This window comes from Heliconius melpomene, chromosome 10 (genome assembly GCF_056956725.1).
Source record: "Heliconius melpomene rosina isolate 202511_hmr_F chromosome 10, ASM5695672v1, whole genome shotgun sequence".
NCBI lineage: Eukaryota > Metazoa > Arthropoda > Insecta > Lepidoptera > Nymphalidae > Heliconius > Heliconius melpomene.
Window position 1 is genome coordinate 9103051 of NC_140398.1, and position 16721 is coordinate 9119771.

Here is a 16721-nt window from a genome sequence, read left to right on the forward strand (position 1 = left end):
TTTATTATTTTTTTATACATTGCTGTGAAATATTACTATAAATATGAGGTTCAACTTTATTGGGAAATTAAATATGGCACTAATATAAAAGATAGGTTATATTTATAATCAACTTTAAAATGTAATTATCTCATAATTTAATATGTTTTAATATTTTCAATAAAAATGAATAATATCAATCTATGACAATTTTATTTCTCTGAGCTGTAAATACAGTAGTTATTAAGATTCTATCGATTTTCTTTTCAATCACTTATAAATTATGTATTGTGCACATATTTTGTCAACGGTACCTTGTAATCTATTTTCGTAGGAAAATGGCTCGTTACAAAGGAGACATCGTTCCATAATGCCCTAACATGGGACTTGCGTGACTTGCCATTTGCCAGGCTCTATCTTTGCATTCCACCACTTCACTGAGACCTCGACCAGCAAACTGGTTGTTGATTGTAAAAATACTCAATATTTGTTCTAGCAATGTTATAGTACGATATTAAACATAATTTGTAAAATGGATCAGCCAGGTCCATCTACAAGTAACCAAGATCCTCGTTACGACTTTATAGGTTCCTACGTTGTAAAGTCCTTAAAATTGAAACCTGAGAAATGGATGCGAGTACTAAGCATTGAAGAGCACAGAACAACGTTGAGAGATTTTTTAGACAAGCCTTATCCGATTTTGCTTGTAGTAGTATTAACTCACGCGGCCCAATTAGTTCCCGTTGTATCATTTCCTTGCTATTTGAAAAATAAAGCCGTTTACTTTGTCAAGAAGAAACCAGATGTAGTGCCTAAGGAAAGATGTGCTGAAATGGTTATTTTTGGTAAGTACCTATTTCTCTACTTTCTGTTTTTTAACTATAATATAACGCATTATTAACTATATTTTTATGAAAGTCAAATGTAACAAATTATTTCTTTAAATTAAAATGATCATTAACCCAGGGGACCTAGCACCAAGATTGATAGATGAACTGGCTGCATTAGTTGATGAAGTGTTTGTACCTCTACTTTCTAATCCTCTCAATCATGAAGGATGGCCACTTGTCGTTTCTCAAGACATTTTAAAACAAATTCATAATTTAAAAAGTACTGTGTATGAGGTAAAATTTGATTTTATATTCTTATTTTATTATATTGATATTTCAATTCAATAAGAAAAAACTCTAGGTAAAGGGAAAAGTAAATGGACAGACAGTCCTACCAATGCCTGTAGGAGTCGAATTAGTTTATGAAGCAGAAAAAGGACTTCTGCGAGGAGAGGAAGTTGACTTATATTTGAAGAGTGCTATTGAAGGAGTCGTCATCAAATGGGCGCAACAGATCAATGATGTCATGATGGAAGACTCCGCGCAGGCCTTTGAAAATGGACAGAATCCTTTACCTAGCGTTGGTTAGACACTTCAATTATTGTAACTTAGTGTAAAGAACAACTTATTTAAAATTGAATTAGAAATTGATAAAATATTATCATGTAATTATTTGATATTTAATAAATATCTTGCATAACTTTACAGAACTTGCGTTTTGGAAATCTCGCTTAAGTAATTTGAATTACATTTATGATCAACTGCGCACTGACAGGGTACGATGTATGGCGGTTATACTAGAGAAAACAACTTCGGCATATTACCCTTGTTTTAGTCGCCTTTTTAAAAATATTGTATCAGGTAATAATATAATAAATAGTAAAATTAATATTAAATTAAAATTAATTTATTAAAATTAAATTTAAAATGTAATAAACTATAAATTAGCTGATTAATAATTTAAAATTTAAATAATACTCTATAGCTTTAGCTGAAGCTCGTGAAATCGACTTATATCTAAGGACACTAGAGAAACATTTTCAAGCCTTAGAAGATACAGATTTCACTGAATGCCAACCTCTCTTCCGCCCGTTATTTCACGTGATATGTATGGTTTGGAGAGATTCCAAATATTATTGCAGCTCTTCTAAGCTGATGGTTTTAATAAAGCAAATTTGTAACTTACTTATTTACCAGGTAAGGTTTACAAACACCTTAAATCTCATTAATATTTCAAGTAATAAAAGCTTTTTTAAAGCTATTCCGAAGAATAAAATATTATTATTTATTTTTAGGCAAAAAAATGTTTAGACCCAAGTACTCTATTTCACAGCGACATAGATGAAGCCCGACAACGTATTCAGCTTACTATTGATATTTTGAAAAGCTTTCGAAATACTTTTGAATATTTTAAGGAGCGACTACCAAGCTACTTTGTTGATAGAACTGTTATTCCCTGGACGTTTCATCCGAACGTAGTGTTCGAAAGGATGAATAGGTTCCTCGACAGGCTCAATACCATACAGTGGTTTTTCAAAACGGTGCTAGAATTTCAAAAATTAGAAAAAATTGAAATCGGTGGAATGAAAGGACGCGTACTTGGAGGACAGATAAGAGATATTTCGGCGGAATTCGATGGCTATTTTCATAGCTTTGCGTCAAAATCGTATGATGTTCTGGACCCTGACGATGAAACTTTTAATGAAGATTTTAAAGCTTTTCAAGAAAATATTATCGATTTAGATTTAAAACTATCGACAGTATTAGTAGAGTCTTTTGATAATTCTTCTACTCTTGAAGGTATATTTAAGGTAAATTTAAGTTTTAAAATTTAAAAAATTAAAAAAAAAAAATAAATTTAAGTTTTAAATTACATTTTTAATTATAATAAACATCTTTAATTCAAGTTCGATATTTTTAGCTTGTCGACATTGTTGGTTCAGTTCTAGATCGACCACTCATTAGAAATGAGTTTACAGCAAAATATGTTGAAATCATTGTTATGCTTGAAGAAGAAATTATCACTTGCGAAGTAAGTTTAATATAAGTTTGGTCTAAAATCTTTGATTGAAGTTTTTATATGGCCTTAAAATTTTAAATGTTACCATGTAGGAGCTTTTTAAAGAACAATATCATCGTCAGAACAAGTATGGTCATATGGAGATAGACGCGTTTTTTCCACCGATTGCTGGAGGACTTCTTTACATGACGACTCTTGCTGCAAGAATAACTAAGCCTGTTTCTTGTTTTAGAAATTTACAACACCCGTAAGTAATTATTTGATTTTAAATATATTTTCAATGATTTGTTAATATATAATATTTTTAATGATTTTTTTTATATATGTACAATTGTATTTTGTACATATAATATTTACAATTGTTTGAATTCTGGATAATATAAAGAATGTCTGTATTTTACTCCTTAAATTGTATAATTTGGATTTAATATAGTGATTAAATAATCGCTATATTAAATTCAAACGAAACAACGAAAAATGTTTTTTGGCTTCAAACACGCGGTGTGCCTACTGTATAGTATAAATATAAATTTAAGGAACTGAAGTAGAAAAACGTAAATATTAATTACAGTTCATATAAACATGTAAATAAACGCCATCGTAATTCACCATCGACTGCTACGTCAGTAGACCGCAATATTAATCAATTTTGTTATTATATTATATTATCAACTAGCGACCCCCTTGCGGCTTCGCCCGCTTTTACTACTGGATTATTCATATAATGTATGTTTGCAAAGCACTTAAGATAATTTGAAAATTAATTAAACTCTAATGCAACCCGCATTTTCGTAGTTTCAATAAGGATTTTCCAATTGTTTTACACAGCAAGGATTTTTTAGTAGGTACCGTAATTTTAAATTTTTGCTACTAATCTTTTCAAGTACTTCTTTAAATATATTTAAATGACTATTTTTAAACGGAAGAAATTATAAACAAAAACCTACCTACTAATAACTACTGCAAAAAATATGAAACCAAATATATCGCGCTGAAATAATACATTCAACTCCAATTATCCAATACGTGCAAACGCATCTAAATCTTTGTTGCTATGCCTCTATAGCGGGCGGGTTTTTTTTTCGAGCTTGTGGTTAATGCTGAAGAGGGTATTCTGTCCCTGGTGAAAAGCAAGCACTACGTGGCTGCCTGTGAGGAAAATTAAATAGAATGCATTGGCCGGGAATCGAACCCGGGACGCCCGCGTGGCAGGCGAGCATTCTACCACTGAACCACCGATGCGTGTAAGGCAGGCGAGCCGTTTCCCAGCAAGGATGTTTTGATATTGTAACAACTTCTAAAGTACTTATTAAAATGAAAAAATAGTAAAAGACAGTTTTGATCTACATTAAATGGCCAACGTAACTAATATACTTATTTATATGCTGAGAGTAAGGGATAAGTGAAACTTGACTCGATACAGTTGATGCGTCAACAATTAAATGCGTTTTTCTCTAAAACTATTCGCAATTTCGAAATAGTGTAAAAAGCAAATTTTATCTTCGTTTAACGTAGAAAATTAATAACGTATTTTAAAGGATAAGGATTAATACCATTATGGAAAAATATCCCTCACAATAAAAAATATATTGAAATTACTATTTTTAGACAGAAATATGATCACTACACGTTATCCTTAAAAGATAAAAATATGCTGTCGCTGACTTTTTTGTAGATCTTTTTAAGAGGAATAATACTCCAGTACATTATTTTCATGTAGTACTTACCATTAAAGCAGCGCATGCGCGAAAGTGTCTCAACTGGTAGGACTTTATACACATTTATCGTATTTATGTTAATTTACATAAGAATGTACAAATAATAAACTATATATAAACCTTCCCTGAGAAATACTCGACCTATTGGTGAAAACCGCATAAATATCCGTTGGGTGGTTTAGAAGAAGAAGAGTTAGAAAGTTCAGACAGACACGAAAAGCGACTTTGTTTTATAAGATATAGGATAAAAATGCTTATAATATTATGCACATATTTGAGTAACATTTTCAGATCTAAAAAGCTGATCTTCAAGAACTAATTAGTCTTTAGTCCGCTTTCGCAATTTGCCTTACCCGTTACGCACTTGGGTGGGGCAAATTGCGAAAGCTGATTATTTGACTGACTATCATCTGAAAATTGTGGTAATTGGTAAATTTAATTTGATTTTTTTATTTAATATTTATTTGATGTACAATTAGCTTTAATAAAATATTTTTAACGCTTTGAGATCAACGCTGTGGGTCCACGAGTCATCACGGGCCATACTGTAATTGTAATGATTATTTTAGTATATTTTTTATTCATTACAGTAGCTAATTTACAAGTAGCACAGATAAATATTTATATATTATTTATTACCTAGGATAAAAGATAGCGAAGAGGCGAAAAAAATATTCATTCGATACGAAAAGCTCATTAACGATATAAATGACTTTAAGAAGAAATATTTTGACGACTGGGCTCTCAACGTACCTAAGATTATTGAGAGTAAATCTAAAAATACAATATTAGCACGACAAGGATCTGACTTAGTCTTAAACTTTAGTCCGACGGTGAGTCTATTTCAATATAAATAATAAAAATAAAAAAGAATATATATATTTTTTCAATTTAATACTCTTTTTATAGTTATTAGAACTTATGAAGGAAGTTCATCATTTAAGAAACAACCCAGATTTTCATAAAGATTTACCAGCCGAAAGTCTAGAACTGTTTGGAAAGCAAGAAATATATAGGCAGTATAGAATAAACCTAAATAATACGATTGATTGGTATAATCAAATACGAAAGAACAGCCAAAAAGTTGAATTTGATTTAGTAGAAGATGAAATCAAAGCTATTGATGAAAGAATTGAAATGGCACAAAACGAACTAAATTGGAATTCTAAAGGTGAAACTTTTTACTATTATCAAATTTCCAGATTTTGGACCGGATATACTGATGAAGTCCTTTTTACTATTATTCAATTTAAATAGATGCATATACCTATCCTATATTATTTAACATAATATATTATTTAACAGATTTATTGAATTATCTAGAAGAACTTAATAAGTTGGTCGGTAGTCTATTTATGCGAATGTCTAAGATACAAGCTAATTTAAAAGAAATGAAAACTATAATGACTACATGGGCATCGCAACCGTTATTTGAAAGGAAAGAAGGAAAGAAGGTATTTCTCATTCAACTTTGTTTTCTTTTCATTTAAAATTATTTGGAAATCCTGTATTATGTTATGTTATTAGGACACTCTACTAAATTTAGATGACTGTCAAGAACGTACAAACAAACGGTACACAGATATTCAAGAAACCGCTGACCGTATAAATGTATTGTTGCAAGAGAATATGGAGCTTTTTAATATGCAGAATAATCAAGATAGCGAAATATGGTTATCATATGTTTCATTCATTGATGGATTAATTGAAGAAACATTGTTTAAGTCTATAGCCTGCAGGTATTGCAGAATAATAAAAATAAATATTAATTAATTTTCATGTAATTTTTTTAACTACATACTGTATATATATTTTTAAATATTTGAAATCATGTTGATAAGTATCGAGCATCATTATTTGTCAGACTTTTTACATATCTGGAAACCTTTTCAGCTTAGGATACATATCTGAACACATGAATCCCAAAAACAAACTGGCACCATTGTTTGAGGCACAATTAGAGCTTTTAGAACCAGATATGGTTTTTTGTCCAAGCCTCGACCCTAATGAAGAGAAAGGCTTTACAGCCATGATAAATAACTTGATTGAGGATATTTTGAAAATGTCAACATTGATAACAAGAGTAGATCCGCAGAAGGAGGACTCATATGAAATTGAAATTATAACTCAGAACGATGTCGTGGAAATGAAAGATGAAATTTTAAATGGGATTGAGAGAGTAACTATATGCAAATTTAGTAAAAGTGAAATAAATTGAAAAAATCAGTTTCTTGCTGTATCTTGCCCACTGCAGAGTAGGCAGACGAGTTTCGATTTTTTTTGCCTTGGTGCCAAAGCAATTAAAAAAAATTATAAACAATAATACATTCCTTTGAGTGGGGATCGAACCCACAACTGTTCTGTTACAGTCACACGCTTGTGTTCACCCCTGCGCCACGACTTTAAAATCGATTTATATTTATTAAAAAAAAATCTACTTTTTAGGTTATCGAAGAAGCCAATGACTTTTGTAAGACTTTCGAAAATTATTCTTATTTATGGCTAGAAGAAAGAGATGCAATAATGGAAATATTTTTGACTTATGGTAGAATATTAACACCAGATGAAATCGATCGAATCGGTTCCGATGATAAAGATGTAGTACCGCCTGTACCTTGTCCACCTAAAATGGAGGGTTTCAGAGAACAAATCGATCATTATGAAAATTTATTTCTAGATATAGAAGATATGGATTCTTACAAAGTATTTAATTCGTGGTTTCAGGTAAAATTAAAAATAAGCTTTGATCTCTTGTATGTACAAGAGATCAAAGCTTATTTTTATGATGTTAACATTATATTTTATTAATTTGATTATACTTTATTAATTACGTTAATGATAAAAATATTTATTTATAGGTTGACATAAGACCATTTCGACAAGCGCTTTTAAATACGGTACGTAAGTGGGGGAATATGTACAAAGAGCATTTAGTCGAAAACGTTACATCAAGTTTAAGTGATTTAGGAAATTTTATTCGCAGAGCCGATGAAGGTATACTTTGATAGACATATTATAAACAAATATATATATATTTAAATAATAAATATATGGGGTTTGTTTTAATTAGGTCTTCTGCAACCCGTCCCTGAAGGCGACTACGAAGCTTTAGTTTCAGTAATGGGTTATTTAATGCACGTCAAAGACCGTGCTTTAACAACAGATGACATGTTCCAACCCCTAACGGAAACTATAGAACTGCTTAAATTTTACGACATGGATATACCTGAAGAGGTCAACGTACTTTTACAGGTATGTATCTGCATACATAAATATGATATTGTGTCTTTTAAATCTAAGCACTTTGCAAGATCTAGAACATGGATCTTTAATGACAAATTACTCCATTCCCTATTCGCTTTTACATTTTTTGTGTTAGGTGGAGTTTTTTTGTCTAATCTAACTGAAAAATACAAAGTAATAATTTTTTTATTATAAATTCATTTGAAATTAGATTGAAGTCACAACTATCGTATATACGATACATCTTAGTTGCGCTAATATGAATAAATAGTAAAAAAATCAAAGTACATTTTTTTTTAAGGAACTACCAGAACAATGGCAAACAACGAAAAAATTAGCTATAACAGTCAAACAACAGGTGGCACCTCTACAAGCGGCTGAAGTAGCTGGTATTAGGAAAAAGATAACGACTTTTGATTCACATGTCACCTATTATAGAGAAGTCTTTAAGAAATATGATGTAAGTATTAATATTTTACATCATACATATTAATATTTTACAGGCATGGTGGAAGGGCACGAGCGTGCAACTGTAAACATGATAGCTGTGGTTCGATTTTCACTCAAGTGAATGAAATATTTGACGCCTCATTTTCTCGTTCTAGAAACGAGACACAGCGCGGCGTACAGTTCCTTAACTAAGCTCCCAATGCCAGCTGAATTATTGTAATTTATAGACTATATTACTGTAAAGTTTCATCTAAAACCGTTCAGTACCTAATTATTGTGTGAAAGTGGGAGAAAGATTCATCTTCAATTTCCACATTTATAATAAAAGTAAGATTTTTAGATGAAGAAAATGTATATAAAGGAAATATATAATAAATCACTTCGTCACAAGTAATTAATCAATCTCTATAAGATATTAATCTTTTTTGTCTATTTAACCTATATTATTAGTGTGCACTTTTTTTTAATCTTTAGTATTACAATACATTTTAAGAAACAGAAAAAGCGGACCCTACAATATTTTAAGCTAATTTAAAAAGGCCCAGAAACGACAAATATTACACTTCCCAGATGGAATTGAAATATTTTTACGCGTACATTCGTGGACACGATGTTATAATAAATACAATTGTTTTTATACAAATAAAGTTTAATATTTTGAACAGTTCTTTAAATACGAATGCGACGATCCTTACTTAGTGATGTCGCGAGTAGATAAAGAGATGCTTCATTTGGAAGACGAGATGAAAAGCATACAAGAATCAGGCTCACTGTTTGAAGTAAACGTTCCTGAGTTTAAATTATTAAAACAATGCAGGAAAGAACTGAGAATGCTAAAGGTAAAGCTAATAAAAATAAAAGAAATAAAGAATTTTAAAGAATAAATAAAAAATTTGTCGATTAATCATTTATATAAAATTGTTGAAATTTTTGTACAGCAACTTTGGGATTACGTGTATATTGTAAGAACTAGCATAGAAGATTGGAAAACAACACCGTGGCGTAAAATTGACGTTGAAAATATGGACATTGAGTGCAAAAAATTTGCGAAAGAAATTAGATTGTTGGACAAAGAAATGAGAAGGTACTGTATATAAATGAAGTTAAAACTATTATCTTGAATTTATCGAGCCTAAAGGATGATTTTGAACATATTTAACAATGAAAATAACTTCCCATCAATTATTCGTTCGTTATCAGATTGGACATTTTTGTTTTAGTTGGGACACTTACATTAACTTAGAAGCTACAGTAAAAAATATGTTAACATCACTCAGAGCAGTAGCTGAATTACAAAATCCTGCTATAAGAGAAAGACATTGGGACCAACTTATGAGAACTACTAAGGTAGTACAATAGAAACAGCTTACTAGCATTTAAGTAATAAAAAAACATGTAAATAATAAACACTAAAATTATTCCAATATATTAAATATGAATTGTATATAAAAGCGTATGTATAATGCTAATGTGATTTGCACAAATTGGTATGAACTTTAATTGGTTATAATTTTATTCAACATGTCGCATGCATGTTCACATTCGTGTATCGGTGTTATTTAATTTGCTCGTTAAAAGCCTACAAGTACACTAAATGTAAATTGTACATATTTATAAGAAAAAAACTTGTGGTTTGCTATTTCAAGGTGTAAATACGTTTGTGATCCACAGAGCTTAGCTGCATTGCCACCTGAACTCACTGTAAGTATGATAAATGATGTGATAAATATAAAAAAAAATTGCCTAATAGCGTTATTGCGTTAAAATATGCCTGTAAATTATAAATTAAATCGATATTTGAAAATATATCTAAATAAATAATATAAAATACGACGTAAAATATTAACGTAAGGTAACCCTAATAATAATATTCGCACTATTTATGAAAATATGTAATTTTTTGCTTATGCAATCTATTTGCAAATGCACTTGCTATATTTATGTACTTAAAGTTACTAAGTACATCAATCAATATTATTTTTTAAGTAGTGGGCATATATGTTTATATATAAACTAATATAGGTGAGAATTGTAATGGATGCAAACACAACGTTAGCTGACTTATTGGCATTAAATCTTCATGAGTTTGAAGAAGAAGTTAAGAATATTGTAGATAAAGCGGTAAAAGAAATGTCAATGGAGAAAATTTTGAAAGATTTACACACAACTTGGAGTGGAATGGAGTTTGAGCAAGAAATGCATACAAGGACGGGTTGTATATTATTAAGAGCTAGTGAGGAACTTATTGAGACTCTTGAAGAAAATCAGGTATGAAAAGATATTTTTTTGGGGTCTATTATGGGGATGTGCTTTGGTCCCTTATAGATATTTTATGGAGAAAGAGTAAAATATGTACGATGATATTTGTTTTATGTATATTTGATAGGTACAACTACAAAATTTGATAACCTCGAAATTCATTGCACATTTCCTAGAAGAAGTGTCGTGTTGGCAGCAAAAATTATCAGTGGCTGACCAAGTAATAACAGTTTGGTTTGAAGTTCAAAGAACTTGGACACATTTAGAAAGTATATTTATGAGTTCTGAAGACATAAGGAAACAATTACCTGATGATTCTGCACGTTTTGATAGGATTGATGCTGAATTTAAGGTAAAGCATTATTTTACATATTTGTATAGATACTACTTCCAAGTTATGGAAACCTTATAATAAGCCTTATAATGTTATTTCTTTCATCATTGTAGATTTTATCCAAAGACATGTCAAGGACACCTAATGTTGTAGAAGGTACTAATAAAGAAGGTTTAGTCGCAATCCTAGACAGTTTGCAAAAGGACTTGATTATATGTGAAAAAGCCTTAGCTGAGTATTTAGAAACTAAAAGATTGGCGTTCCCGAGATTTTATTTTGTATCTTCAGCTGATTTGTTGGATATATTGTCAAATGGCAATCAAGCGGATTTAGTGATACGGTCAGTAGGAATATGATTTCTTTATGAATATTATAATAATATATTATGTAAACTCACATTTTTGGACTGGTTTGTAGACATCTTACAAAGTTATTTGATTCAATTGCGAAACTTAAATTTATTGAGAGTGACGTAGCAGGTGAAAAAATGGCTTCTGGGATGATAGCCAAAGACGGCGAACTTGTTCCTTTTCATGGTCAATGTGATTGTACTGGCGCCGTAAGTAAATAGTTATCAAAACAGTTTTTTTCTTGAAATTTGTTTCTCTTTAAATTTTTTGAATCCTCATTGATTGCGTGATATTTTGTAATCGATTGAGTCATATTTTCAGGTAGAAATATGGCTTAATCGATTACAAGATATCATGCGGTCAACAATTCGTCAGTACTTTGGTGAAGCTATCGTATCTTATGAAGAAAAGTCACGAGAACAATGGCTTTTTGATTTTATGGCACAAGTTTCTTTGTGTTGTTCACAAATTTGGTGGACATCAGAAGTAAATATTGCCTTTGGTAGACTTGAAGAAGGATATGATAATGCTTTGAAGGATTATTATAAAAAGCAACTGTCTCAACTTAGTACACTAATTACTTTACTAATTGGTGAACTCAGTAAACAAGATCGACAAAAAATCATGACTATTTGCACTATTGATGTGCATTCAAGAGACGTTGTAAGCAAATTAATTCAGGGCAAAGTAGAAGCTGGATCAGCATTCCAATGGCAATCTCAACTTAGACACAGGTTTTGAAAACCTCATTGTATTATCTGCACGTAACTGTAAAGGTTATTTCACTTACACAGTTAGTTTAATTTCAATCATCACCCTTAGCATTTTTTAAATATTTTTATAAATATATTTAAATTTTAATTCTTTATTGAAAATGCCGTCGTGTTATTGCTAAGCAGTGTAAAAATTTATAGCTCCCATTCTGCTGCGCTCACGCTCACTGCGCCACGACTGGCCTCAATTATTATTTTATGTATACAAGTTAATTATATGATTTATATGTTATAGATGGGATGAAAAAGAAATGCACTGTTTTGCAAACATCTGCGACGCTCAATTTAGATATAGTTATGAGTATTTGGGAAATACGCCAAGATTGGTAATAACACCACTGACTGATCGATGTTATATTACTTTAACTCAGGTAAAGTTACAATTTTTATCAATATTACTGTTAATAAGTTAACGTAACGAGACTTTTTAAAGAATCGCGTCATATATTTAATATAATTTAGTATCTTGTACATTAAATATATTTTGGTACAGTATAACTATTTAATTATATTTTTAGTCGTTACATTTGATAATGGGAGGCGGACCAGCGGGGCCTGCTGGTACAGGGAAAACAGAAACGACTAAAGATTTGGGAAGAGCTTTGGGTATAATGGTTTATGTATTTAATTGTTCTGAACAAATGGATTATCAGGTACTTTTCATAAACCTACATATACAGTTTGTAAATTTAGTTTCAACTGTTTTTTTACAAGTAGCCAACAAATATTGCATTTACCGTATTTGTTGAAGATAAATTACCTTAAAAATACATTTTTTTAGTCCTGTGGAAATATTTACAAAGGTTTAGCCCAAACTGGTGCTTGGGGATGTTTTGACGAATTTAACAGGATATCTGTTGAAGTACTTTCCGTAGTGGCTGTTCAAGTTAAATCAGTACAAGACGCTATAAGGTTTGATATAAAATGACTAAGACATTTTTAAGGAACAGTTTTCTAATTAGTAATGAGTGATTTTCTAATTATAGAGATAAGAAAGAAAAATTTAATTTTATGGGCGAGATTATTGTATTAGTTCCAACAGTTGGTATATTTATTACAATGAATCCTGGTTACGCTGGAAGAACAGAATTACCTGAAAATTTGAAAGCTCTATTTAGGCCTTGCGCTATGGTTGTACCAGATTTTGAGTTAATTTGTGAAATTATGTTGGTAGCAGAAGGATTTCAAGATGCGAAAATATTAGCCAGGAAATTTATTACATTATATACATTGTGTAAAGAATTATTGTCTAAACAAGACCATTACGATTGGGGTTTGAGAGCTATTAAATCTGTTTTGGTAGTAGCTGGTTCTTTAAAGGTGCGTGAATAACAAATACAATAGATAGAATACTAATTCTTTTTCGTAAAAGGAAAATTACTTATAACTTATATTTTCTATAGAGAGGAGATCCCGGTAGACCTGAAGAGGAAGTCTTAATGAGAACTTTACGTGACTTCAATATACCTAAAATTGTAACAGACGATATGCCTGTCTTTATGGGTTTGATTGGTGATTTATTTCCTGCCTTAGAAGTACCAAGAAAACGAGATTTAGAATTTGAAAGAACTGTCAAACAAGCTGCTATGGATCTACTATTACAGCCAGAAGACAATTTTATATTGAAAGTTGTACAATTAGAGGAATTGCTCGAAGTTCGTCATTCTGTGTTTATCGTAGGTAATGCTGGGACAGGAAAAACTCAAGTTTGGAAAACACTTTTTAAGACTTACCAAAATTTAAAAAAGAAACCAATATATAACGATTTAAATCCTAAAGCAGTTACTAACGATGAACTCTTTGGTATCATCAATCCTGCCACAAGAGAGTGGAAAGATGGCTTATTTTCAGTTATCATGAGAGACCAGGCTAATATAGTTGGTGAAAATCCAAAATGGATACTTTTAGACGGTGATATAGATCCGATGTGGATTGAATCTTTAAATACGGTAATGGATGACAATAAAATATTAACTTTAGCCAGTAACGAAAGAATAGCACTCACACCAAGTATGAGATTGATGTTTGAGATTTCTAATTTGCGTACAGCTACACCGGCGACTGTGTCTAGAGCTGGAATTTTATATATTAATCCTCAAGACTTAGGTTGGAATCCGTAAGTATCATGTCTTTATATAATTATCTATTAACTTAGGTACAATATTAACAATACCTATCAATTTCAGCTATGTAACGAGTTGGGTTGAAACTCGAAAAATCCCAGCAGAAAAATCCAATTTAGTCATTCTCTTTGACAAATATATTCCTCCATGTTTAGAAAATATAAGGAATAGATTTAAGAAAATAACTCCAATAGCCGATATGGCACATATACAAATGCTTTGCCATTTGCTGAGTTGTTTATTAGTACCTGAGAATACACCTCCTGATTGTCCTAAAGACTGGCATGATATTTTCTTCGTTTTCGCTTGCGTTTGGGCATTCGGTTCTGCTATGTTTCAAGATACTAATGTGGATTATAGAATTGGTAAATTATTTTAATTTAAAATAGATCAACAAGATATTTTAAATAACACTATAAGTATTCATAAAGTTCTCTTTTACACTTACGATTTGCAATAGTTTGAAATATTTTCAATACAATATTGATTGTTATTCTTTGCAGACAATATGATCTTAGACTTTTCAAAATTACATTAAATATATTTCTTTTAGAATTTTCCAAGTGGTGGGTCAACGAGTTTAAATACGTAAAATTTCCTACTGGTGGTACAGTATTTGATTATTACATTGACCCTGAAACCAAGCAGTTTACTCCCTGGACTGAAAAGATTACAAAATTTGAATTAGACAGCGACATACCATTACAAGTAAATAATCCATATTATTATAGTAATATGTAAACACTATTAAATGTTTTTTTACAAAGATATAACTTTTTTTAGGCTGTGCTAGTACCAACTGCTGAAACAATTAGAGTGCGATTTTTTTTGGACTTATTAATGAAAAATAAACATCCTGTTATGTTAGTGGGAAGTGCAGGGTGTGGGAAAACAGTTCTAGTAAATGAAAAACTTCAAAGGTAATTATTTTCTATAAATATTTTAACATACTACATATACGTAAAGTTTTTGATAAATTTTAAACTGTTGCTGATTTTAGTCTTTCAGAAAACTATGCCATTCAATCTATTCCATTCAACTTTTACACAACATCAGAAATGCTACAGAAGATTTTAGAAAAACCGCTAGAAAAGAAGGCTGGCAGAAACTATGGACCTCCTGGAAACAAAACTCTTATATATTTCATAGATGATATGAATATGCCAGAAGTAGATCCCTATGGAACTGTTCAACCCCATACGATAATTCGGCAACATTTAGATTATAATCATTGGTACGATCGAACGAAGTTAACTCTTAAGGACATTCATAATACTCAATATGTGTCATGTATGAACCCTACATCCGGCAGTTTCACTATAAATCCAAGGCTGCAACGACATTTTTGCGTGTTTGCAATAAGTTTTCCGAATACCGAAGCTTTAAATAATATTTATCATTCGATATTAAGTCAGCATTTAGTGAATCCGGAACTGAGAATTGGTGCACAAATTGCTAAGATTTCAAGTAAGTTTCATTAAAATTTTATATCGTTACGATCTGTTCTTCACCCAAATTAAAAAAAAAATAAAACAATCTTTTTTTACCTTTTGTATCCAGCTCTTAGAACGGTAGGTAATGGTAACCTAGTGTTATTACACAATGTTTCCCACTTTCCGTAAAATTCAGGAGGCATTGCGTGTTGAGTGGCGGAACTCCACGCTGCGCTATTACACATTAAATAAGTAAGTATTCTCATTAAATATTTCATTGCCTCGTAATTCTGCGCCAAGACGTTGTCAAACATTCTTTTATTGTTTTACTCTCTTAAAATCTTTAAACCTTTTTTTCATTCATAATTGTACTCTTTCCAATTTTTAAAATGAAACTTGTCATGACTCTCACAGAAAATGTCGTAGCGGCTACGATAGCTCTACACAACAAAGTTTCACAAGTATTTTTGCCGACCGCCATCAAATTTCACTATATTTTTAACTTGAGAGATCTGTCAAATGTTTTCCAGGTAAATATATGTATATCAATGTATATAAATAAATGTAAATATTCGGGTTTTTATTCGGAATTATTAATTTTATTTTAAGTTAAATACGTCTTCTAGCGTTGTTTCCTCGAGATGTTATAAAAAAAATATATTTAATCTTGATATTTTTTCTCAGGGTTTCCTATTCAGCACAAATGAATGTTTAGTGTATCCGTCTGATTTGATACGTCTTTGGCTTCACGAGACACACAGAGTGTACGGCGACAAGCTCACCGAAGACAAGGATATTGATGCTTTTCTTAAAATGCAAGTTGATCTGTGCAAGAAAAACTTTGAGGTAATTTGAAGAAGTATTTTTACGAAAAAAAGTTATTTTTCATTATCCCATTTTGTATATTCTAATATTAGATAAATATCCACTAATATTTTTTCTTTAAATTAATTCAAACAAAGCTTACGCGTATGTAATATTTCTTGCAAATTTGCAAAATTTGTGATAATAGCAGAACATATATAATGTAATAATATTAAATCGTGATGTGAAAAATAGTTTAATAGAGTAATAATTTAGTAGGGTAGGTAGAGAAAACCTAGTGTTGAGAATTTTCTCCGTTTCTACGTTTTGTGCTTGTTTTAAAATAAATTGCATAGGTATTAAACTCCGCGTGTAACTGATACGTTTCGCCGAGTAGATATTTAC

The 16721-nt window shown here is 30.8% G+C and overlaps 1 protein-coding gene across 1 annotated transcript in view; it reads left to right on the forward strand.

The window, feature by feature from the left end:
• The first annotated feature begins 511 nt into the window (after window positions 1–511).
• The window catches only part of Dhc93AB (Dynein heavy chain at 93AB), a 28519-nt gene continuing 12309 nt past the window's right edge, over window positions 512–16721 (forward strand). The window contains exons 1-37 of the mRNA XM_085191687.1: window positions 512–824; window positions 946–1103; window positions 1171–1393; window positions 1518–1670; window positions 1795–2006; window positions 2105–2620; window positions 2731–2841; window positions 2922–3076; window positions 5191–5380; window positions 5457–5718; window positions 5853–6001; window positions 6075–6286; window positions 6441–6726; window positions 6993–7271; window positions 7406–7541; window positions 7618–7799; window positions 8092–8250; window positions 8906–9079; window positions 9179–9324; window positions 9461–9587; window positions 9912–9941; window positions 10263–10508; window positions 10627–10851; window positions 10947–11173; window positions 11251–11392; window positions 11505–11917; window positions 12192–12327; window positions 12475–12609; window positions 12738–12868; window positions 12943–13276; window positions 13360–14072; window positions 14143–14444; window positions 14633–14787; window positions 14863–14999; window positions 15080–15546; window positions 15927–16042; window positions 16197–16358. Of these exons, the coding sequence (XP_085047813.1) occupies window positions 512–824; window positions 946–1103; window positions 1171–1393; window positions 1518–1670; window positions 1795–2006; window positions 2105–2620; window positions 2731–2841; window positions 2922–3076; window positions 5191–5380; window positions 5457–5718; window positions 5853–6001; window positions 6075–6286; window positions 6441–6726; window positions 6993–7271; window positions 7406–7541; window positions 7618–7799; window positions 8092–8250; window positions 8906–9079; window positions 9179–9324; window positions 9461–9587; window positions 9912–9941; window positions 10263–10508; window positions 10627–10851; window positions 10947–11173; window positions 11251–11392; window positions 11505–11917; window positions 12192–12327; window positions 12475–12609; window positions 12738–12868; window positions 12943–13276; window positions 13360–14072; window positions 14143–14444; window positions 14633–14787; window positions 14863–14999; window positions 15080–15546; window positions 15927–16042; window positions 16197–16358 (8214 nt within the window). The remainder of the gene's footprint in view (window positions 825–945; window positions 1104–1170; window positions 1394–1517; window positions 1671–1794; window positions 2007–2104; window positions 2621–2730; window positions 2842–2921; window positions 3077–5190; window positions 5381–5456; window positions 5719–5852; window positions 6002–6074; window positions 6287–6440; window positions 6727–6992; window positions 7272–7405; window positions 7542–7617; window positions 7800–8091; window positions 8251–8905; window positions 9080–9178; window positions 9325–9460; window positions 9588–9911; window positions 9942–10262; window positions 10509–10626; window positions 10852–10946; window positions 11174–11250; window positions 11393–11504; window positions 11918–12191; window positions 12328–12474; window positions 12610–12737; window positions 12869–12942; window positions 13277–13359; window positions 14073–14142; window positions 14445–14632; window positions 14788–14862; window positions 15000–15079; window positions 15547–15926; window positions 16043–16196; window positions 16359–16721) is intronic.